This window comes from Ischnura elegans, chromosome 3, assembly GCF_921293095.1.
Source record: "Ischnura elegans chromosome 3, ioIscEleg1.1, whole genome shotgun sequence".
Lineage (NCBI taxonomy): Eukaryota > Metazoa > Arthropoda > Insecta > Odonata > Coenagrionidae > Ischnura > Ischnura elegans.
Window position 1 is genome coordinate 15,024,603 of NC_060248.1, and position 25,458 is coordinate 15,050,060.

The following is a 25,458-nucleotide window of genomic DNA, read 5'->3' on the forward strand; positions in this document are numbered from 1 at the left end:
GTGTAGTGATGGTGGTCGGTGGTGTTGATAAAGTTTATCGTGTAGATTGACAAATATTCTTTCCAAGAGGGTATTTGTCATACGAGCTTGGCAATGGCGGAGGAAAATAATTTTTGTGCAAATTGGTTAGTATTATTTTGCTGCATTTTTGTGGCAGTGGTGATATTTTACTGTTTTAACTGTCATTAAAATTGCCAATTGGCAGAGTAGTTGTTTGAAGTGTGTTGTTATGCTACTACGATGCCTGATATAGTTGTATTTATGATTTACAGCAAAAGGGACATTCCTTCTGTAAATTTCGTAATGCATAGCATTCACTGTGCCCGAAATATTACACTCTGTACCCTTTGCGAGGAACCTGTCCCTCGATCGGAAATGGATTCTCATCAAGCTGAATTTCATTCGCTCAAAGATTGTGAGGCTTGTGGGGAGAGATTCGATGTCGCTCAACTCAGGGAACATAAGGTAATATGCATATGATCTTAGGAAAAACTGCTTGTCGAGCCTTACCTTCACTCCGACTTCTCTTTCAACAAGTTGCTGTGTACAGACTTGTAAACTCTATTTTTTCTAGACTTCGCGTTCCTTTAAGTATTAAAAAAAACTTTTAGACTCAGGTAATGTCATTCATTAACCTCTGATTTCGAGAAATGGTCAGTCGTCGTTATTTTGCCTATTGGTCCTCATTTGGTCATAGAATCTGATGTCCCTGTTTTTACCACCGTCTTAAAACAAGAAAGATACATAGTTAAGCCCCAATTCAACCGAAGATTTATTTTTTTACACCTTATAACGTAAATAGAATCGGCAAAGTGTTTTGAATTGGTAAAACGAAATCATTATAATGCCATTTCTGATGAAATACATACCTGGAAGTCTCTTTTCGATGGTGAATTAGAAATCTCATTGCAATAGTACTTAGGAATTTTAAAGAATTTTGTCCTCATATTTCACTTAATCATCCATATTTGAGGGTATTAGATATTGTTAACCTACCTTCCAGGATAAACCTAACCAGGCTGGAAAAGAGTGCATATATGCATCCATCTATTATGACTGCTGTGTTAAGTCACGTAATGTCAAAAACTTTTCCGTACCTTATTATGTTTATAAAAATATAACTTTCTTTTTATTTAAGTTTAGTGATCAACTCAATGTCAATTGAGGTGGCATTGGTGGAAAAGTAATTCTATTGGAAAAGGAAATTTAGATGGGCAAGTGTTTAGATTTTCTCGTGACCTTAGTGTCATCAACTGTGGTTGGTGTGTTGCTGAACCAATGCTTCTAGTAAACTGTAAACAATTATAATGGCCCACTATCCCAGTGTTCATGCCATTTCTGAAAGTAACGTTATAAGTAATCAGTAGCAATTGCAATACAATTCAGTGGATATTGTTGTTGATGAAATGAATTTGACAATACAGTCAGATTATATAGTGGAGATCACATGATTGGCACTCTTGGAATCGATCTTGGCCTAAAAAGGCCCATATTGGTGGCCAGCATTCACTGCTGCCATTGGTGATGAATGGCATGAAGCAATGAAGCACAAGAAGTGTGAAGGCAACTACAAGTTATGTCTCCTGGTTACTTGATCATCAAATATCAAATGGAGATGTGAATGATCAGGAGAAGATGAGAGTGGAGTTGTTGGGAAGAAGGTCGAAGGGTAAATTGAGTTGCAGAAGGAGAAAGGGAGGATTACTGGGGACATATTATTGTTGTAAGTTTCCGTGGGAAATTTTGGGGCATTTATCAATTTTAATCCATGTGTTCAGCCTATTTTGGATGCGAGAAGTTGTTACTATTTAAACTGAGGTCAGGTCAGTTTAATTTCTTCAAATCAGGAAATGTCTATGACTGCATAACAGTGAGAAGTCGTACTAGGTAGTTTCCATTTAAATCCAGTTTACAGTCAATGCTCTTACCTGTTATAATAAACACACAAAAATCTATTTTGAGCTATTGAAAATTTTGTTTCCTAGTTAACCTGACAACATTTTATGCATGTCCTCCTAATCAGTTCATATTTGCTACATTACTGACTAAGTGCCAAATTTTGCAATCCAATAACAGTGTTAAAATGTCATTGTTATTGGAATAAGCATTTATACTATACCATTTAATACTGCAATATTTACAATTTTCTCACAAACAATTGTGGGCTGGAGGATGGAATTGCTAAAAAAATAAATATGTAGTGGCCGATATCACATTGTGGAAAGCCACTCCACGCCACTCTGTGCCATCCGAACTTCGGTTTTCAAAAGTCAACTTTGTCTGTGTATTTGGAATTGGCAGGGATCTAAATATCAATTCAAACTTGAAAAACATTATCATGATTTCTCTATCGAGTGAAAAAGATTGAGAAAAAAGATGCCAATGTCTTCACACAAGCATTCTTGCCAGTCTCACTCTTAATGAGTCATTGTTTCTGAGCTTTCAAAAAATCATTTTCATCTCCATAATTTGAAATGGAACCATTTCAAACTTGATTAATTCCTAGTGGGCATGATAGTAGAAAGAGTTGAGGATCACGTGATGGTTTTAAGCATTAATTAACACTTGACAATGAAAAATGTATCCTCTCAACACTCAAGGGCAAATGTCCTCCCATGTTAAGACAAAAACACTTGGCAGGAATGAATTTTCCTCAAATGGCAGTGAGCCAGTGCGAAGACACTGATGCAGAAAGCAGACCAAAATAACGTCATCCCATTAATGAAAGTGAGAAGCTCTGTACATATTCAACCACATCCTGCAAATTTGCAAAATTATTAGAATCTGAAAATGCCTGTAGGACTCCTGTCTAGCAACCAGGAGCACCTAAGATTACTGAAAATACTCCTATGGGCTTTAGATTCAGCTGCCCTGGCTACAGAACTCCTTCACCTCCCAAATTTTGTTATCACTTCACATGTGTTGAAAATTTTGGAAAAGTAGTCTGTTAATGCTTTAATACTCTCATAGCTTTAAGTCCATAGAGGTTGGATTGGAGTATTTCTTTTAATGACAAAGTTTTCACTGATTCTGCTGCAAATTGTAGGAGTTGAATTTTATTACATAAATATTTAATTTAATATTTCAAATAGTTATACTTACTATAAAATCCCTTGTAAACAGTACTTAAAATTTCCTAAAAAAATTTTCTGATCTTTGAACCTGTAGGCAAACACATGTCCAATGAGGAGAGTCAACTGCTCAATATGTGAGCTTGAATTGCCTGCTACAGAAATCATTGAACATGAAAATTACTGTGGGAGTCGCACAGAGCTCTGTGAAGACTGTGGTGAATATGTCATGTTAAAATATAACAAACTTCACTTGGAATCAAACCATGGATTCCTGAAACTAGATGATGGTAAGTTTGTTGGCATGAGAGTAATTTTATTTATGTTTATTTAATTTACATGCTTACTTAGGTGTTATAGGATAGGAAAATAAAACAGGAAAATAGCCCTCTTAAACAGGTTCAACTCTGGGTCATTCCACGTCAGCTCAACCAGTGCCCCCCACCCACTATCTCAGGCTGTGATAATTGCTGTCATAATATAATGACTGTATGTTGTCACTTTTTTCCTATATTTCTGCGATACATGTCCCCCTAGCTTCAGAATGTAATCAAATAGCTTAGGCTATTTTTTTAGGGGGAAAGGTTTACTGTGAAAGATCTTAGTAAAGCATAATTCTATTCTATTGTTACTGTTTTTTTGCAATCAGTGTCCAATGTTGTCACACTTTTCATATATTGTTGCCATACATTTCCCCTTTCTCCGAAAAGGAATGGCATCTTTTGGATCCGAAATATATATTTTATGATGTCTCTTTGTGTGGAGTGAGCCCACATTATGCTATTAAGTTGTGAAGCTAAGTTGTTATCTGGGTTCATCAACCTTTTTTCGGCCATTGACTACATACTCTGAGGGAAAAGATACCAATAAGACATATTTGTAAACCAGAAATTCCGTTACGTACGGGAAAAAACATGAAATTCCATCGGCTCTTGAAAGAGAAAACTGGACAGATGCGGGGATTTTACTAAAAAATGCTGCAACTTCTTGCGGATTCCACTCATTTTGGATTAATGCACAATAATTTGTCTGTGTACATTTGAGTGCTGATTGTAACAAAATTATTCAAAAGACTGCATGAGGATTAATGCAATAGGAAATTAATTGTTTCTAAGATTTTATTGACTGATGTACAAACACTCGATTAGTACTTAAATAGCAGAGTGTGACAATAAATACTCGATGTGGTAGTCCTTCATATGCACCCTCCATCTCATCCTCTGTTTTCATTCCTTTAATTCCTTCTCATCATTCCCCTTAGCAAATCAAAATTGTGCAATGTCTCCTTAAAAAAAGGATAGAAATTCCCAATGAAATGGGAAGGTGTGCGAAAGAATGAGAGGAGGGAGGGGAGTGTGGAGAATGATGATTCAGTGGCTTGAAGGGACTGCAGCACATCAATCAATCCTAGGATTGTAGCAATGGGAGTGGAGAATTGCCATCACGTCATTCCTTATAGGTTTTTCAACTTACTAACAATACAGTTCATAAGTTCTGAATCTGCAAGTTCATAAGTCCTCGACTTATGAACTTGCAGAGGTATGAACATTAAAAAATTTCTAGTGTAAACCAAATTTCAAATTTGGCTCCTTTGAGATTACCCGATGCGATGTGGTGGGGCTTACAATTAGAGGAACTCGCACTTTGGGCACAGTCTAAACAAAGTACAGTGGAACCTCATTAAAGTGAGTATGGGCTATTGCAAGACCCCCCCCCCCATTACGAGAGATAGCCGAGGCACTGCCAGTTGACCCTTTGATTAGCATGTAAAAAAGTTTGTTTTTATGAGGCCCTTTTGGTGTTGGCATTTGCCATAGCAAGAGTTTCCATCGACGGAAAACTTCACCAAGAGTCCCTAATCTCTGTAATTTATGGCGATCTGTTAGAAATTAAGTTAACTTGGAGTGCTCAGTCTCAAATTCATGTAGTAAACTGTTCCTTGGGCGGCAGAAAGCAGTCAGCAGCATACCCACATGTCTTTGAGTTGCGTGAATAGAGAGCATTTGAAGGTAGACACCATGGCCAAAAACGCAAAATACGCAAGAAAATAAAAATATTAGAGTAATATGAAAGTGGTTAATTAATTTGTCTTCCTATTCGCTCTTCACAATTTAAAAAAAAGAAAAACAAAAGCGCCCAAGAAATGCAGATCATGAAGAGTTAGAAGGAGCTTTGCTCAGCTGGTTTTGCCCACTTCAATCTGCGGGAACTTGTGAGAGAGGAGCTATGCCTAAGGCTAAAGCAGATTATTTCAGTGATAGATTCAGAATGGAGAACTTCAAGTGTGAATAAGTCAGAATGGAGAACTTCAAGTAAAATGAAAGTGTTATCTCCCTTCATAATTGCTGGTGATGCCTGTGGTGTAAACCCAAAGTCGTGGAAGAAAGGACTGCGATCATAAGTACCTTCAGAGGTATTCCCTGCATGATATAATTTAGACAAAATGGAACTCTTATACAACCTACTCCAGAACAAAACCCTTGCAGTATGAGGTATTTCTTGCAATGATGCTTCTAGAGGTAGGTATTGCGCCTAAGCGATGGCATATGTGAAGAGCTGATGCTGCGCTTTTAGTTTATTAAATTAAAAACCTTCTGCATTCCTTTTTCATGTGTCGCAGTCATTATTGAGAATGTTAAATCAATAAATTCATGCTCATAAGTTTTGTTGGGCCTTAGGGACCATCAGATGCGTGTGCCCTTCCGTTCCTTTATCGCGTGTACCTATTACCCATGTGTGTTATATTCATCACAGTTTCTTGCAGCTTGCTTTTGTTTTACATAAATTACATCAGTGTTATGTCTGCATTATAATTTTCGTGAATCAATATCATGTTAATATCTTTTCTTACATTACCAATTTTAATTCAAATCATCTTTTTTTTTAGTGCCGTGGTACACTCAGTGTATTGTTTCAAATAAGTCGCGAGTGTTACACTCAAAAAGGAATTTTTTTTTAAACAACGGCAATTTTATTCACATCATTTTGTATGCTTAGCAAACGTTTTACCATAGACACTGAAGATATCACATTCGATGATAGAAAAAGTCTTCCGAGGCAGTATTGTTTTACCACCTTCCACCGTTTTCGTCTGCAGAAACAAATGAAATATTTCACGTAACTTCCGCTTAATGCACAGGAACAATAAACATACACCAATGGAAGTATTTGAGGCATTAAATAACTGTAATACAGTTTTACCAGTTATTTTTGGAATTTTCAGTGGAAAATAACAAAATAATAGAATTATCACATGAATGCACTAATTAAGTACATAGAGAAATGACTTCGTCGGTTGTGCATTGGCATAATGATTGACAAAGCAATGCTTTGCTTGATTTTTATTCAGTACGGCACTTATAAATTGTTCGAATAGTTGTTATTAAAGTAAGGAAATTTAGTGATGCAAAAAAACATCGCCTTTTATCTGGATTTATGCTTACGTTTATCGGATAGAAATTTCTGTCACCACACCACTCCTGTTCCTGTATAAGTGTTCACAATAGGTATATTGGCTCTGGTGAAGCGATAATTCACTGTAGCGAGTGTTTATTTGAGCACTGTGGGGTCTCGTTTTATCGAGGTTGCACTGTATGTATTGGGTTAAGTTAAACCATTGTGAAGTCGAGAACTGTTGAGTGTTTTGCCTGCCCTTCCTTCCTAGTCAGAAAATTTGTTTTGCTCCAGCCACGTTTGACGCTGCTAGATCAGTTTGTCACCATTGTGAGTTAATGCAACATTGCAATGCAGTGTTGCATTCTGCAGGATAACTACACTATACGATGCCATTCTTTGGTTTTTCAATTCATGAACAAGGTGTTGGAACGCATCTTGTTCATAAGTCTATTACGTCCATAGAGAAACTTCACTCTAAGAAATCTATTGAGACTAAGACAGTCTTTGACCTGAAGACACTGGCAGCAGTTGTGCTTGCAAAACTGTTGTCCCCTTATAGACAGCAGCGTGCGAATAACCAAAACCAATAGAGACGAAAGATGGGCACTGTGCAAAATCAAGAGTTGGATAAGGGGTGTCAAATGCAAGGTGCTTTGGTGATACTCAGAGATTGCCATATGAACTCTAGAACTGTGTGAAATTAAGGCTTGTAAAAATAAAAAGTTTAGTGCATGGAATGGAAAAAATATTTTTTACTAAATGAATAAATTATCTCGTGGTTGAATAATTTGCAAATAGAAAATGGTTTACTTAAATCCATTATTGGAGATCAACTATTAAGCAGTTAAAGATTAAATGTTGGTTTAACATTCCATTTATTCTTGAAATATGCTTGTAGAGCCAGGACCTAGTCCATCATGGCAGAGTAATGAGAGGGTAGTGGCCCCTGTGATTGGAGGGTACGAGAACGGTGCCTCGTGGAGACCACCGGTGCAGAATAATGTCACTCTTGGTGCCACCAGGGTGCCATCTGCATCAACAAGCAAAAGAAACAATGACATGCCTCAGTTGAACTCCATTCTTCCTCCTCAGGCTGTAAAATCTCTGCATAAGCCGTTGATAATGGGTGAGTTTTCACCAGCTTGTCATGAATTTAGTCTCTAATTTGAAATGCCTTAATTATTTTGAAATAGAAAAGTACTCTCATGGGTTCGGAAGGTATGTCTTTTTTTTGTTTCATCTCTTTTGGTTTTAGAATAAAAGTTTACATTTTATACTGAACTGATTAAGTTTTCAAGGCCACTTGTGTATCCCTTGAAGATGACCCCTTGCGTGACTTGGCACCCACTGTAAACACGTCTGTGCCCACAAAGATGCAGAAATATCTGTCGCATGATTTTTCCAAAGTTTAAAAAGATGAGCACTGTAGCATCAGTAGGATGTGTAAAATCATTTATATTTATATATGTATTCCTTTAAAGGAATAACCATCATCTTAGGCCCTTAGATTTTTCAAATAATACAGGAAATGTCAAGAATGTGGCAAATTATCTTGGTGAAGAAATGAACAAGTGAATATCTTGAACTATTGAAAAAGGTCAAAGTTTGCATTTTATGGCTAATCAAGTACTAATGAACCCATTTCCCTCCCCTCCCTGAAGGTGATAAGTCATCGAGAAGCTATAGTGTTGGGGAGATTGACAGTGACGTTGCTGCACTCTTTGGTGACAGCCTCCACCTCGGCAGGCGTCTTCCGTCGGGGGGCCACTCTGGTGGGGAGGAGGACCTGGTCGCCCTGCCTTGTGAATTTTGTGAAGCCCTTGTCCCTGCCAACCAGCTCATCATCCATCAGGTAATACATTTCTCTGGTCACGTGTACATTATGAGCTGTCAATCTCTTGATTCGCTATCATTCTAATCCCTCTAATTTTAACATTGAAGCTTGCATCTAGTTTGTAATTTTTAGAGGTGTGCTAATGTCAGCTGCATGGTGCCATAATAGTGTAGTCTAGTGCCATTTATGTAGTCGTGAGATGGCAGAGGCCAAGCACGAGCTGATAAGCACTATGTTAAGGCAGTAGGGAGGTTTGCCATGCATCTTTTATCCAAGGATTCGTGGAAGAAAGCCTGAAAGCCCACCCCTCCAGGGACTGCAGCAGATCCACACAAACACAGCCCAAATAGAATCCTTTACAAGGCTGATGGGACCTTGCTTAGGAAACATAGGGTGTAACCTGGGGTCCTTAGCAGAGCTGATGGAATCCTACCAAGGATGGCAGGTTATTACCACAATCTAACTGGTCACAAGCATTCAAAATACTGACTCACACATCTAGGAGAGCCCAAATTTCTGGGAGAACCACGCATGAAGAATGTGGTCTAAATTAAAAAAAACTGAAACAGGAATGAGGGGAAGTATTTTAAGATGTTTTGTCTCCTATACTGATAAGTGGTGCTAAATTTTACAGCCATTGGAGGAGCTGATTTAGGAGGATGATTTAGCTGTTGACTCCTATAAATCTCTAGTCTTATGTTGGGTGTGCTGCTATCACTTTCTTCCTAAACCAACGTGAAACAACCGCGATCACTTTCAGATCATCTTTTATCCATGTGATCAATTCCTCGTTGTGGGTTTTGGCTAGGGAAACCAATGCAATAATTAATTAGGCAAAATGTAAGCAATTCAATGACTATGTAGTACTTTTTGAAATCTTTATTGAAAGTTGTACTTCTCTCAAAATTAATGGCAGAAAGGAATGATAATTTAAGAATACCTGCTTATCTCCCAATTAAGGCGTATTGTATGATTAGTAGAAGCACGCGGTGAATTCTCAGGGATTCCTGGTCTAAGTCTTGGCTAGCAAATGATATTTTCTCTGAGGAAGTTGTGTATATTAGTGCCTTTGAAGGTGATCCCACAACTCATAGTTAACTGCTGTCTTTTGTGGAGTTATTTCCTGAATTTTGATGTTGATGGATGAGTAAAATATCGTGTGAAACTGCTGTTCTCACCTAGCTTTGAAAATTCCTTCATGATTCGCCTTTACTCAAATTAAGAGTTGGCCATCCCTAGAGCAAACTAAGGCTCCGTAAATGATCAGTCTTTTGTAAGGCATTCTACTTAGATCCCACATACTACCAATCGTGCATAAGGCTTATGAAATTCTGAAATTATGCACACGTATATTATGTCAAATTATGTTTTTTATATAATGACTGCTTCATGTTCCGTGTTTATTTCGTTGAAATTAGGTGAGTGGTGTGAAGTGTGGTTGTGGTTGCATTGCACCTGAGTGAGACCTCCTTAAATTGGCCATTCTTCTCTCTTGCTCATTCAGACAGCGTGCCGACCAGATTTGGCACGGTACGACATCCCTGCTGCCGCGGTTGCCACCAGTGTGTTCAACGCTCACTCCCCTGGCCCTGCCATGCTCTCGAGAGTGAATGCTCCCACAATTCACAATAACCTCACATCCTCCCCACCTCCCTCCCCTCTTCATCTTCCTGCACGAAGAGACCACGATGACTTGGATGACACTTTGCTGCCGTGTGAATTCTGTCACAAGAGCTTCTCCATCAACAAGCTCTATGAGCATCAGGTTTGTGTACAGAGTATTTCTTTGATGTAAGGTGTAGTTTTTTATATATATGTCTCCACCCATTTAGTGTTGTTCTTAATTACAAAAAAGCCCCTTTGTTGATATTTATAATTTTGTAACATTGTGTTTTATGTGGTGTTGTTGTAATGACAATTAGCGCTTAGCAATTTCTTCTGAGGTTTTTCAAAATTTTTTAATGGAACGATGCCGCTTCTTGAATGATATGAAGAAAGCTAAGAACCTATAGATATTAGGGAGTCATTTTGACCTTTGTACTACTGACTTCTGTCAAAGTTAGTTGGACCTGATTACATGTTCGCTCTTGTTGATTTGACAATGAGGATGTAGTTGTTTATAAGCATAATTTGAAAAACAAGAATTCTTAATGCCTTGACAGCTTTTTAAAATTCCTTGTGTGGTGCAAAAGCAATGGGCTACTGCGATCTTTTTTTACTGTTTTTGTTAGTTGTTTGCACTAGTCAAGCTACATGTATGACTGCAGGCAGTAATAAATTTAATGGAAATAAGTTATTGTAAAATTCTTTTTGTAGAAAATTCATGAGCTTTTGGTGATTGTTTTCAAAATTTATTGTTAATGTTTGGATCAAATTCTTTACTGTAGAATAGTTTTCATCGTGAATTTCCATTAAGGGAGACCTGGTCACATTTATACCAGGGGATATGCTTACATGATGGTCATTGTGAAAAAGCAGCGAATTTGCATATATCCCTATTTAGGCTCCATCTTAATTCTGTTTCCTATTGGGCTCTTTTCTGATTTTTATGGTGCTATATTCGAAAGTGTCTTAGTAGTAGTACAGTAGAACCTCGGATATACAACCCTCATTTATATAATTATCTCACTTATACACCGATTTTTTTATGGTCCTGTGAAAAACCCATATGAACCCATGTATTTCCAACCTCGGTTATGAAATTTTTCATTTATAAAACGATCTCGGTTACGAAACATATTTTTCCAGTTATTTTTACGAAATACACTGTACAATAAATGTGTGTACTCGAGACAAATACACTTTCCACAATTTTCGCAGACATACCCGGTAAATATATTTTTCGTGTATCCACAGTCTGCACACCTTTTACAAATTCCAGTGCACTTTGGGTTCTCTGTTTTTTTAGTTGCCTTTGGTTAATCTATTCTGCTAGTCTTGATAGGCTTTTCTTACAATTAGCCCTAACTCTTTGGGGAGTGTTTTTATGGGTCCCCTTCTTTACGCATGTTCATCTACGAGCCCAGCTGACAATTGCCTAAATAACGCTCTTCAAGATTTTACTTCTAAGTTTTTGTTTCTGAGGTAAAAAATATAGGAATTTTCCACTGCAATATTTAGCATAGCGTAAATACTTTTCATAGGACAACGCCGTGCAATTCTTGATACATTGTATGCCGTGCATAACTGATCTAGTGTATCTACTCCCGATTTTGTCATGCCATAAAAATATATCATTTCTGGCTTTCTTTCATCTCCACTACATTCATCATATTTTTTGTTACAGTTCATGGTTGATATCATAAACACAAATTTATTCTTTCTTGGAATATATGTTGCAAAAAAACAGTTCTTGCAGAAAACAAATAAACTGGATTTTTCATATTGATTTCTTCTTTCAACGAAAAAAGGAGGCAATTCCCGCTTATTTTTGCGAATTCTTTCAACCACGGCAAGTCGGAATTTCAAGAGTTCATTTACTAAACAAAAACTGGCAAACAAATTGTCAATCAAAATATTTCTACCAGTACTGCTGATGGGGAGCATAACCTCTTCACGATATCAGAAGGGCTGTTGTTGACCGAAAACGATCCATCAGGTTGTTTACCAGCATACACTTCTAAGTTCTAAGCATAAAATATTCTAGCATCTACCTACCAAAGAAAAATGTTGTGTCCCGTATTTATTAGGCATTTATTTCTGGGATGCGGAAAGACCTCGAAAATCCACAATTTTCTCATAAATGGCTGTGTATTCACTAATAATGTAAGAACTTTTACAATTGACTGTCAAATTTTTCAAATGTCTCATGAATTGCAGCTATCCTATCAATTTTTTTGTCTTATTCGTTGTTATTCTTTGTATTTTATATAGTTTTCGCAAGAAAAAATCACTGCCAGTATGCTAAAAAAGAATACTCACGGTTCTGTAGCGGAAAGTGGCGCAGTTGAAACTTCAGCGAGAAGAGCACCTCCGATTTTTGTTCTCTCTTGTCAGAATGACCGTGTCCTCTGAATTTTATGGCCGCCGAGTAGCGAAGTGAACACACTTTTCAAGAAGAGGCCTATTTATAACGAGCCGTAACTTATAACATTGTGTGAAATCAATACAAGCAGCTTACTTTGTGTCAACTATAGCGCGCTTGTAATTGCAGTAGGAAGAGCAACAATGGCTTCTCAGACATACTCCCATGTAAATAGTTTTGACTTTCAAAATATCAAGCCGATTTGACAGAAAAAGAATCTTTACTACGAGTATAGTGTGAGAGGTTATCCATTACAGCCTACATAGTGTCTATACAGGCAATCAGAGAAAAAGAATAGGCTAAGAGTGAGAATCAAAAATGTAACGCGAGCACTCGCGTTGAGCCTGAGGGGCTCAGACCGCGTGCATACGAAGCAAAAGTATCATATTCCAACCTTATGATAGGTTGATCGGGATATTCTGCGCATGTAAAAAGTAACCAAAAGAGTAAGGAAAAGGTAGAGAAAATCTGAGCACATTATTAAGAATTGGTCAAGAACTATTAAGAAAATTTAAACAATGCGAGCCTAGCAGGCTCAGAGCGAGTTCCGGAGGGTTAAGCATGGATAGGGCCATCTGTGAAAAGTTTCTGCTACTGTCAGGACGTGAACCCCTGCCCGCAGGGTGTAAAGCCTTCTTGATGCATTAGTGAAAATTTTCTCCCTAATTATGGGGTTAATTCGGATGGCTTTCCTAGCATATCTCATTTCTTCTATCTTCATTCTTGGTTTGTGTTGAGAGATAAAATGAATTGCCAGAAAACTGCTGTTAATGAGCTAACTGCTTTTGAAAATTGGCTTCTCTGCAAACATTTAATTTTTTTCCATTTCTCCAGAGTACTACAGCCCTGCGGCTTAGCGGCAGAAATACCAACAATTCGACCAAGACCATGGGAAACATTGTTCAGGAATGCAAATTTATGTTTCTCTTAGGCTTAGATTATCAGGCTTAATTTTCTTGCCTCCAAATGAGTAATTGCGACCTGGAAACATAACAGAGGTGATTGAAGAGGGTTTCATGCTCCCTTACTGTACAACCTCATGTCTGCAACTTTTCTTGGTCCTCCGCTGAAAGTTTCATAAGTGAGGTTCTACCATAATTCTGTTTTTCAGCCAAGGAAGTGAATATGTTATGATATTAATATGAGTTTAGATGTAAGAGTTATCACAAAACAAATTGCTTCAGCCAATGGTTATTCCTAAAATTTAATAGACAAATTGACTTTTAAAAAACAGAGAAGATTGGCTATCGATCAAATGTTTTCAGCGGAAGAGAATAAAAAGAAGCAGTGGTGCATAGTGATATACCTCATTGCACTTTCTATGAAAATGGCTCATCATTTACCTGGAGACAAAGTCCGCTTGATTTTTAAACTTAATGCCACTCTGAGAAGACTGCTTGTAAAAATGTAAGGATCAGATAGACCAATTGGACCAATGTGGAGTGTATTTGTTGAAATAAAGCGATTGCAATGGTGTCCACTTGGGGTAGACGGGAAGAAGCTTCGAAGTCAGGAAAGAAGAACATTTAAGTGCTTGCAAAAATAACAAGATGATAAAAGTCTTTTTGCTAAACACTTGATATGCAACTGCCATAGGATTGATTTTAAAATGAATATTTTAAAATTATGCAACGGCCGCCGTGAATTGGGCTCTAGAGAGCTGTTTGAAATCTGAAAAATTATTGAATGTCAGGACAGCACTGTGATAAAAGAATATCTTTACCCATCCTTTTCCCCTTATTCTGGCGTCCATTTTAAATTCATCTCTTCCTCCGTTAGGTAACTAAGTAACAATAATTAAATAAATACATCAAAATTGATGCTTGAAGATGATGATAGCTCATAGAAACCCGGGTTGCATTATGTAAAAAAGTAGTGGTATAAGTAATAGTGGAATATCCAAGAAAACTAATAATGGAATACCACAAAGTTAATAATGAGTTAGTGAATTCTGTTTAATGACTTGCCTGCTGTTATAAAAAGCATTGAAAACTGGCATTTTTTAAAAAGGCTGTCTGATCAAGCCTAGTGCGAAAGTATTTTTATAATGTTATTTATGTGAACTTGATTTTCCTTCCATTGACATGATTTATGCAATTGCTAAGTGATTGTATATTACACAATGTCTATTTGGCATAAAAATATGTTATTACTCCAGTCAAAGTTAACAAGTCTAAAATTTGTAGGCCTCAGGTTTTTGACATATGTTAATTTTTTAAGTACGTATGTAGAAAACTAAATTTTGTTCATCCCTCATTGGGCCTACTTCAGTGCAGTGTCAATAAGAAGCCTTTATCTTCAGGAAGTAATGCTTAAAAATTTCATTTTATATGTACAGAGAGAGTAAGCCCAAGTTTTACTACAACTGAATCCAGAATTGTTGGACTGCCCAACTTTGTTTAGTCCTTTTCCGTTTATGTATTTCTCTTGAAATTGGGGGAAAAATCTTTTTTCAACTTTTTAAATTTACAGACCCATGTACATATGTATTTGCTATCATATGGATTTATGCTAAAGATGTTTAAGCAATGCAATTTTTTGTTTGCACCACATCTGTAAGGACTTAATATTGGATGTACTATCAAATTTCCGTCACATATTCATAGTAAATAATTGTAAGCAGATGAGCAATATTTTTAGTTAGCATAAAAAGGTCCTGATTTTCTTACTCTTCAGTTCTATGGATTATCAAATTTTTGGAGTGTGGAAGTACAAATGTACATGCTGATGTTTCTCACGTTAATTAGCATCCCAAGATCTTTTTGTGTAAATCATTGCATTTCTATGTTTTTACTATCAGACTCAGTGCACGTGGTCGCTGACCGATGGTTTCAATGGACGGCAAGACACGACCTTCAACGGACGGCCAGACACGACCTTCAACGGACGGCCAGACACGACCTTCAACGGACGGCCAGACACGACCTTCAACAGACGGCCGGACACGACCTTCAACGGACGGCCAGACACGACCTTCAACGGACGGCCTGATCCAGTCGATCAACTCCCTTCAACTTCCATGCCCAAATTTGTCGCTGGTAAGTTGCTTGTGCATTTGAAGTTTGTATTCCGTTCTCTCATCATTATAACATGTGAGGTATCAAATTTGTACATCTGTCTTAGTGTTTCTGAAACAATAATATTTAAAATGGGGTTTGAGGTTGTGTTAACCATTTTGAAAACACACCTCATAAACTTATTATTATATTATTATCATAACATTATTATTTTATAGAATTGAAAATCCGCCGTTTCCTTCTTTAAATATGTTGATACTCAATTATATTGTGCCTGATAATGACTTTCTATCAGTTTAACTTCATTAAATACTGTGGAAATAAAAGAAAAACTGTAAATTCAAATGATTATGAGACTTGGGTGGGTTTATTCAAATCCTTTGGATACAATGAGCACTCGGTTTTGCGAGTGGATTATGAGCTCTAAAAACCAGGCTTCTACTGCATTCATAGTACTTCTACGCGTTATTACAATGAATATTTTTACATTCTTTGTCAATTGTCAGTGCTAAAGGAAATATTTTTTAGAAGTAAGATATAAAGTCGACAATTGCAATGCATTGCAGACATTTGTCGACTCTTCCCTTGTAGGGCTAATACAGGGAACACACAGTCACTCAGTCAAAGAAAGCGAAGGAGGAGTTTGTTGTTGCTACTACTGAAGCATTTTTATAGGCTTTATTTAGTGTAGAGTAACTTGACAATCCAAAAATTCTGGAATGGCTCTCGAAGTATACACATACAAGGTAGTGGGGATTTGCCATTTGCCAATCGTAACCGCCAAGACTGCATACTTGAACCATTCATATACCTTAAACCAATATCACTTGAACCATTTCCTTCATTTAGTTTTATCCGAAATTTTGTACAATCGAAATTGTGTTATATGTTATGTAAAATGCTTGATAAAAGTATAAATGTTCATGAAACGTGTACCATAAAATAATGGAATGCCTATAAACGTGGAAAAATTGTAGCATTATAGTAACACCACCAAGATTTTCTATAAAACCAAAATCACATGGTTTTAAAACGAATTTTAAAAAAAATAAAACCACTTTCACGGACCTCTAGTAATAGGTTAATGTAATGTGCCCCCTTGGGATAAATACTTAAAATGCTGCATTCTCTCTGCTTTTCTCCATGTGTTTAACCCCTGTTCATTTACTTTTCAGAGTACAAATCCAATGACAAGAATGTGGAGAGAGAGGCATACAAGGAGGATGTTAAAAAGCCTGCCAGCAGACTGCCAAATGAATTGAAGCCGAGGAGGAGGGGGGGAAGGGAGTTTGTGGGGAGGGAGTGGACGCTTCCCCCAGGGGCCCCCAAAGTGCGACCCTCAGCAGCACTTGCCTCTTCCCAACCAGTCGTCTCCAACGTGAATGACTTTGAAAGTGACGGTGGGAGGCAGGCTTTGCTCAAACAGGCGCAAATGATGGAGAAGATCAATGCGCAACTCGGGTTGAAGAAAGAGTCTTCCAATTCTCAAATGAGTGAGTACCAAATGTCATCCATGGCGGTGATAAAATCTGTGCCTGCAAACTTTGAGGGACCAGGAGTGAAAAAGGACTTTTCATTTCTGCGCTTAAAGGATTCATTGATACAGGGTCTGAGGGTGTGCCAAAGAGCGAAATTGGGGTCATTAATTCGTCATGTAACAGGAAGAGCTGCCAGTGTTATGAAGGAATCAAAGGCTTTTCTAGGTTTCAATTTGTTTTTAGTCAATCTGAATGGATGAAAACTACATCTCTCACTACAATATTAGCATCTTTTATTAGATATTTTGCTCTTTTATTGATAGTTTGTTACTATGACATGTATGCATTTAGCAATATCATTTACTTAACCCTTAGAAAGTCAAGTTTATCCCATGAACTCTTCCTCGTGCCAATTACAAAATTTAATTAACCTTACCTTTAGTCCTTGCTAAAACTTGAAGGCCAACCATGTTCCACTACTGTACTATCCTCAAATTATGAAAGGATTGCAAAGGCATGTTAACAAGTTGATGCAAAAGCAATGTTTACTAACCTAAACACAATAAAAAAGTATTCAGGAAAACAAAAGATGAGATCCTTCTATTACAGCTGTTGGGCATTCACCTACATAGTTATGTATATGTAGTGCATGTGATCACTTGTGCATTGGTTGATTGAAAAGTAATTCCACAGTGTGGTTGGAAGAGCACATTGGGCACCATGAAAACATAAGATTCACTTGATTCGCTTCCTCCGAGTTCATATTAGAATCATGCCACCAAATCACTACCCATGAATCTCCCTTTGTTGTAAGCCACAGAAAACCGTACATTAAAGGCGTCCAAAATTTAATTAATTCACTTGCTGATGATTTGACTTTGAATGGAACCCGTCTGTCGTTTTCCATTTTAATCTTAAAGTGGGTGTTGAGTGTTCATGTGATGTATGATGGAATCATATTGAAAGACAGCAATAAATTTCCACACAATTTTAACGTTCACCGACCAGTCCCTACCCTATCATTCATTTTCAGGGAACAGGCTGCCTCTTTCAAACCTCTATTTATATCTGTCATTTAGCACTGGGGGAGGGAAAAAGGCAGCAGTGGGAAGGGAGAGAACTTGACTGGGGAGGTAAGTAATGGGGGAGGCCGTACATTGTTGGATACAGGGGTGGGGGATCCAGGATGATGTAAAGGCAGTGAGCAGTGGGTAGGATGAATAACTGGTAAAGGGAGAAAAGGAGCAAACGTTGGTTAAGGTCATCATATTTACAGCTATTGATGCACTAAAAACTGGGAGGGATGATTAATTAGAAAAGAAGTGATGGAGTCTTATAAACTGCATCATTGCAGAGATTATCCAGGCTATTAAAATTTTCAAATTTCTCGTAAAAGTCCAGTTTTAGCCCTTTGTCAATAGGTTGTGTGGAAATTTACTAGTCTTTTATTCTCATCCTACAGAGATGAGGCATTTCTACAAAGTTTTGCCGTCACTTTCACTCATCTTCCTTCCACTATCCCGTTCCTCTCCAGTTTGACCTTGACTAGTCACGGCGTTAACATGCCCGAGTGCGGCAAAATCTCCGGCTCCCTTGGGCTGTATTCAACCGCGTATGAATCCACAGAAATGATTGCGCTTTCGTGAGACGGAATATGCATTTAATGACCGTAGATAAAATTTTTAGAAATTTATGATTGGTTAACCATTGAAGGATCTTCTAAAATTACTCAAGAGATTATTTTCCCGCCACAGATCGTCATCTGCAATGCTAGATCCGACGTCCAAGTAAACTTGAAACATTCCTTGTCAGCAAGTATATAAAGTAATTCCATTTTAGGAAGGGAATTCTAATGGAAATAATGGGTTCGGTGTAGGCATGCATTAAAATGCAAATATCCTGCTGCTTTTGAGTCCATTTTTTTTTTTTTTTTTGAAAGATCGCGGAAAAGACAGGGTGTGAACTCATGCACGGAGAATCCGCAATTCTGATAAACCGCACGCGTATAATCGGGGGTCTGCTGTACTAATGCCAATAACCTCAATTCCAGTTTCTCTTATTCTCCTAATTGTGTTTCTCACTCTTTGTTGATTCATTTTAAGAAATTTAAATGCCTTTATGTGTCCTTCTGTTGCTAATAAAGATGTGATTTCCTTTTGCAGATCATGTGTATTCAGACTTGCCCACCTGGGTCCCTCGGGCACCAAAGCAACCAAACTATTTCAACAATTCTCCCAGCAGGTAAGTATCATGGTCGAATCTTTTTTTTTTTTTTTTTTGTGGTCTGCGACTCGTAAGAAATGCAGTTTGAATGGAAGCTAATGCATTGTTTCAGTTCTCGCAATTTAGGCTCGTACACATCACCATCAGGCGGCCACGCTGCGACAGCAGGCAGGGGCCGTGGCGGCGGTCGTACCACAGGGGCCATTCCCAAACAGAAGGCAGGAACGAGCAAAAGCCCCATCACCTGTGTGTACTAACTCCACTTAACTTTTACTGCTTGTCTCTTACTCACTTGTGGTGTTTACATATATCTTTCACTCTAGTATCTTCTTGCATATCCATAGGTACTGGAGTAGTTTCAAGTAATCATAACTGATAGGGAGTTATTGCTTCTTGGACAATGTTTTTCTGTAGATATCTGTAATTAACCCATTTTCAGGTTGAATTTTGCCTGAAGTTGTGCAAATAATTTAAAATGAAATCAAAGAGGCTATAGTTGGATTAAATAGTTTCCTTATGACTTTAATGAATTAGTCAAATATCTGTGATCCCTGTAAAAATAATATTTCATTTACTTATTTTGTTTTCATTTAATAATTATATTAATTTGCCTAGAGATCATAAATACATAATAAAACAGTATGCACAGTGATATAAGCCTCATCAATACAGGAAAAACAAATATTCATGCAAGGATGCACGCAGGTATGGCTTGATGCATTTGACTCAACCAGAAATAGTCAGTAAGTAGGAAGGTAAAAATAAGTATCATAAGTTAAGTGTCCCTGAAGAACTCATTCAGTGAGTAGAACAATTCAGTTTTTAACATATTTTAAACTACTTTTAGAGTACACAATGGATGCAGTGAAATATAAAAAGCAGAATAAATATTTTTCTTGAGAGTATACAAAAAGTGAAAACTTTCATCGGCACAAAAACTTGAGCTGTAATTGAATGCTGGGAAACACAGCATGAACTTGTCGAAGGATCACTTTGGTGCCATGGGTTGATGTTACGAGTGTTACTCAGGCAACCGAAGAGCCAAGCAAGAATGCTTTTCACATAAAATATTTTTTAACTTAAGGATGAGTCGGTTCTTAAATTTTTTTGGTTCTCAGTACCATTGGTTTTGGTTCTCCCCCATCAGTTCTCAGATCTTGATAATCAGTTCCAAGGACGATCTCCTATTATCTGAATTAATGGCAAATTTAAATGAACAACCAAAAAATGCGAATGAAAATAAGTTCACTGAAGATGTATGTAAATAAGCAGGAAAGTTCTATAAAAAAAAAACTTAGGATCGTCTCCATAATTTTATTTGCCCAGTTTAAAAAGTTTAAATGGCATGTTGTTCAAGAATGCATGATCAACCTATATGTCGCATTACATCAGGCTGAAACTGGTTCTTTCTTCAGCTTTTGATTAAAAAAGTTCAACATTTTGGTTCTAATCTATTCTTTTTTTGACATTAATATTGCCTGCGGTACTGAACAGACATTCATTGAAAACAGTAGTAGGTAGTCGTTGTAGATTTTGAAGGGCCACGTGAAATACGCTTGGAGCACAGTTTACGTACTGCATAGCATCAGGATCAATGGTGAAACTCCCCCAAATTCTGACGACATCATCCATCAATTTGTTGTAACTTGTGAGTCAGTTCGAATGTCTTCTGTGTTCTGAGATGTAGCTTAAATTTTTACTTTAATTGACAACTTATTCGGATGCTTCACTGTCACAGTTCTTATAACCTCAAAACTAAACTGCTCAACATGCCAGTACAGCAACACCATGGATAAACTGAGCGGTTGTGGCTTAGCCTGAGTGGTCGATTCGTCCACCGCACGAGCTCCGCTGTGCACACACTTAAGACCGCTTTCAGATGAAACAATTTTCCGCCAGCTGCCGTTCACTGCACGGCACATGGCGTTGCTGAGAGTCGTCTCATCAGAAAGCCGCCTGAATTTTCACCTGAATGGCAGCTGGCAAAAAGTCCTTTCTTCTAAAAGTGGCCTCAATGTAACATTGTGTGTATTTCACGCCGTAGAGGGCACATGGCTGGGCCGAATTGAAGTGGGCACACTTCCATCAATGGTGCGATTCAACCCGTTTGAAGACATCCAAAGAGACCTAAGAGAAAGAGGTGCTGTGATGTGGTCAGTGGCAGGCGAAAAGTCAGCTTGTTTGAAAGTGCTCAGTCTTGTCATTTAAGCAACCCATTAGGAGGGTGAAAGTATGCGTCAGCCACAGCGGCCTGTGGCGAAACTCAAAAGGTGTTCAGCCGCCACGGTGGCGACCAACTGCTGCACAGGTTGCAGTGCCACCAGTCAGATCACTATGGTGCATGTGGGCGCAGGAAACACTACAATGTCACGATCAGTTCTCGATACCGGTTCCACTGGCCAAGAACCGGCAGTAGTGAGAAATGGGTACCGGAGCGACCCATCTTTATTTTGAGTTTACTGTATTTAATTGGATATCATATTTAAGAATGAAGAGCCTTTTCATTGTATCAGTATAATAATAATAACATTAAACTCTTTGGAGCATTAGACAAATATTCCTAAAATATGATAAGGGTTAGGATTCGTTTAGCCAAAATTTAATTCCTTATTTAAAAGAACTGTCTCTCAGGAAACTAGGATCAAAAACAGTCTGCTCTCCAAAACACTACCTGTTTTGTACACACGAGTATTGTTTATATGTATATGGCTAAGGACAAGCATAGCTATTTAAATTATCTCTTGGAAATAACGGGCATGAGTGATGGAATTAAAGAAATGAATGCATAACAACTGAAAGGAATGGTTAAGAAAATAAGGAACTACGTAGATTTTACCTGCTAATGTTGATGAAGGAGTCTTCCTGAATTTCCAGCTTGGAGAAGGGCCCCGATTTTTCTGTTTCATAGTTTGCCATCGTATTCAAGGCGAATGGTTTGAGTGTGATACGGATGTTTGTTTACAGAGTTTTCCGTATCATCAGGTTGGCTCAGATTGAACAATGCCTTCCTGCAGGGCTATTCCACTCATCGTGTTGCCAGGCCAAAAGTTGGAATCGACCGTAACTATAGCCTCAGGTCATACATATGGCTTCGAGCAATTCTCATCTGATCAAAAGGCCATAAGTTAGGCGGTAGCCAAGGCCTCAAGACCATAATATGTATTATGACCTACCTAGAAGGCCGTCATAACACGGGCCGTTTTTTATGTTTCCAGTTTATATGCTAGACCAGTGTTTTAAGAAAATCCAAATTCATCCTTCATATCAGTCAATTTTGGCTATGGACCATGCACTTAATTTTTTCTCCGTGCTGGAACGAACTACCATTTTTTTTAAATGGCTAGTGTTTGAAATAAGTAAGCCAAACTTCTAGTACCAATTAGAATTTTCATACTCGTCAGCAGAAAGGGTGTGAAGACTTATAGCCGGGCCATACGATATGGCCCCTTGAGAGTGGAATCGATGTAGGCCTTAAAATTGGATCGGATAGGAAACTCATGGCCGGCCATACATATGGCCCCATTGATCAGAATAGCCCTGCTGCTCTCTTTTTAACCTATATAGGGCTGGATTCTGTTGGGATGCTTAGTTAGTATCTTTTTGGAAATTATCTTTCCATATCCTCGTTTCAACTGCTCCCACTGTAACATACAGTTCAAGTAGTCATTTGCCCTCCACAGAATGTTTGTTGGTCAAATCAATCTTATGATTTGAACTACCAAACTGAATAATGTTGAATGAACTACCAAAATGTGAATAACATAAAATACTTATTTGCAGTTGTATCATTTTCTACCTAAGGATAATTATATTTATCTGAAAATATTGGTGCTAATTACTAATGACAGCAGATCTTTCGTATGGTACTAGGGCCAGCAAGTTATAGTCAATCTTCATATTTTCTCGTTTTATACATATTATCTGTATTCTAAATTAATACCCAGTTACTTGAGAACTATCTTCTTCTTAACACTTTTTGTTTTTGTGTTGTTGTTGGAGAGTTATGCCGCCAAGTATGGGACATATCTCATTAGTGATATGGAAATACAGTTTTGAGGTCATTCTAGAAAATTGAATTCATTAATAATTGCATGGATCTTTTACGAGAAATTGGTGATAGGATTGTCTACGAAACTTATCCATTAATCCAACAGATGCCAAGAAACACCATCAAAGATAATATGTTATTCTTCCGAGGTATTCGAAACAATGCCATGGAAACCTTAGACTGTACATAATACGTACATATCTTGTTTTTATAATATTATCATTCATGACATAATTGTAAACACAAGATGTTACATTATTGTTATAACCCTGAAAAGACTTGAAGAAATTCTATACATGACCTGTATTAGGTTGTCAAACTATGAGGGAAGAGCATCACCTGGTCTGATGAATTGGTGATTTTTAATCATAACCATTAAGGCCCAGCATACCGGCATACTCATGAGTTCTCCCTTAATTCATTTGAAAAGTACACTGGGTTTCACCAAGGGCACATTAAGGGTGCCTATTTGTTACCCATGACATGACTGCATAAATAAATCCTCTAAAATTATTGGCTAGTTTTGGAGTTACAACTTAAGTACCTAGCTAGCTAATGTTAAAATTTTCATTTTCGGACAATATTGCTCCATATTTTTCATAAATGTGAAGTTTTTGGTAGAGAAGTCAGGGGCTGATATAGGTTCCGAGTTAATTACTTATTCATAAACAAGAATATTACCATTCAGGTAATTCTCTTGGTTAATGCAGATGTATTGGCTGACATTTTGGAAGACAAGTCATTTTCTGAAGAAACGTCAGCCAATAAGACTGAATTAACCTGGTGTAGAGTCCGAGGGAAATAGCTGAATATTATTCACCAGGAAAAATTAAAAGAATTAAGATATGAGTTTTGAGATATCATATATTATCGCCATTTGTATTGTTTCGTTTGTGTATAACCATGTTAATTCAATTACCATGTTCGCATGAACAAGATTTGATAATGCTGACTTTTTGGGACTTCTAACAATTTCTTTTTTCTTTTCAGATTAAGTCAATCAAGAAGTATCGGGCTCCATCTCCCCCTAGCAAGTGATCACTTTTAACTGTTTTCTTTTATTGGAGAAGATTTCTAAAGTCTTTTAAGAATTATCTATTTTAGAAAATGTTGCATGAATTGTTTTGCATTTATGTTGAAACTGTGTAAGTATTGTATTCAGGATTCAAATGAAAATGGTATTTGTAATGAAATTGTTACGGAAAGCTGTTGTGTGGATTATATGCTATTGTATTTACAAACCTTAAAAAATATTTTGCTGCCGAGTGTTTAGGAAAAGCTATCCGGTTTTTGCATCTCACTTGAAGGGAAGAACCTACTTTGTACTGACATTACGTACTGGCAGAAGTTATCGTATCTTAATTATTTCATTTAAGTAGAAATGTTACCCGGCACATGGGTCGACATTACAGTGAACTTCAAGATACACAAATGGTATTGAATTCCATGAAATACCTGTACGGCACTGTACCATTTCATAGCTCAGCTGGTCAAATGGTGCAGTCGGAGACATAGATTCTGCTGCAGCCGAAGCTGTTCCTTCAGTTTTTGCATCTAGGAGGCCTTATTTTATTTTCTATTGCTTAATTACATCCCCTTCACGTGAATGATAGTATGGTCGAAGCAATGCCATACTTTCAATTGCAATCACTATGGTCAAGGCAATGCCATACTTTCAATTGCAATCAGTATGGTCAAGGCAATGCCATACTTTCAATTGCAATCATTGAACTTAGGGGCTAAAAATGCAAGAAAGCGGAATCTGAGAGGAAATTTCATGGGAATCGCATTGATTGTTCTGATATGTTTGTTGATCCAAAGAGACAAAGACCAATAAAAATGTTTTCACAGTATTTAATTAAACTTTACATTTCTATAACTCGGGTACCACATTGCACTCCAATCTACAGTGTCCAAATATTAATATTCTGCTAAAATTCACTCGTATTTATGCTTGATATCGTTCCATAGTTTCTGAAATAAAGATATGTGGAATTAACTTCACAAACCAAATAGAGTAAACAAAATTCAAAAATTAACTTAATCATATTCTTTCAATTGATTTCCTGATGAAATTCAGTGATTTACTAGATATCAACTTACGCCCTTGTTGATGGAGTTAAAAATTTGATCTGAAGCTAATTCGAAAGTTCTTTCGAAAAAGAAAGCACTCAGAATAATCGTCATCGCGTACGTAGATGATCGCTTAAATAGAGTGTTGTACACTGTGGTTGAGAGACCCATCGCTCCGTTGAAAAATTAACCGTCAAACCGAAGTTCTCTCAGGCTCTCGGTTCCTCTGAGTAGAAGGAGATCAAGGGTAATGCGGATGGCAGATGTTCTTGAAATTTCGATTCGTATGAATTT

General features: G+C 37.4%; 2 protein-coding genes across 3 annotated transcripts; one reads left to right on the forward strand and one right to left on the reverse strand.

The window, feature by feature from the left end:
- LOC124155476 (TRAF-type zinc finger domain-containing protein 1-like) lies at positions 1-24,944 on the forward strand. Of its 2 annotated transcripts, none has more exons than XM_046529314.1 (11): positions 1-125; positions 273-465; positions 3,169-3,361; positions 7,366-7,593; positions 8,129-8,319; positions 9,806-10,066; positions 15,126-15,363; positions 16,518-16,835; positions 18,983-19,061; positions 19,156-19,261; positions 24,082-24,944. In XM_046529314.1, the coding sequence occupies exons 1-11, from the start codon at positions 94-96 to the stop codon at positions 24,127-24,129; spliced, it is 1,887 nt and encodes a 628-aa protein (XP_046385270.1). In that variant the 5' UTR covers positions 1-93; the 3' UTR covers positions 24,130-24,944. The 2 variants fall into 2 exon arrangements, with proteins under 2 accessions (XP_046385270.1, XP_046385271.1); XM_046529315.1 differs by having other exon boundaries at positions 19,156-19,289; positions 24,082-24,185.
- On the reverse strand, positions 24,930-25,433 carry LOC124155479 (cytochrome b-c1 complex subunit 9). Its single transcript, XM_046529320.1, has 2 exons — positions 25,195-25,433; positions 24,930-25,065 (listed from the first exon to the last, which is right to left on the reverse strand). Exons 1-2 carry the CDS (start codon positions 25,333-25,335, stop codon positions 25,030-25,032), a joined length of 177 nt encoding a protein of 58 aa, XP_046385276.1. The 5' UTR covers positions 25,336-25,433; the 3' UTR covers positions 24,930-25,029.
- Positions 25,434-25,458: the final 25 nt, after the last annotated feature.

Excerpts from the sequence above, each read along its gene's own strand:
- LOC124155476 (XM_046529314.1), top strand. The coding sequence starts at position 94 with ATGGCGGAGGAAAATAATTTTTGTGCAAATTG. Across the intron at positions 3,362-7,365 it reads ATTCCTGAAACTAGATGATG|AGCCAGGACCTAGTCCATCA; the intron begins GTAAGTTTGTTG and ends ATATGCTTGTAG. Across the intron at positions 19,262-24,081 it reads GGGCCATTCCCAAACAGAAG|ATTAAGTCAATCAAGAAGTA; the intron begins GCAGGAACGAGC and ends TTTTCTTTTCAG.
- LOC124155479 (XM_046529320.1), bottom strand. The coding sequence starts at position 25,335 with ATGGGTCTCTCAACCACAGTGTACAACACTCTATTTAAGCGATCATCT. Across the intron at positions 25,066-25,194 it reads TTAACTCCATCAACAAGGGC|AAACTATGGAACGATATCAA; the intron begins GTAAGTTGATAT and ends TCTTTATTTCAG.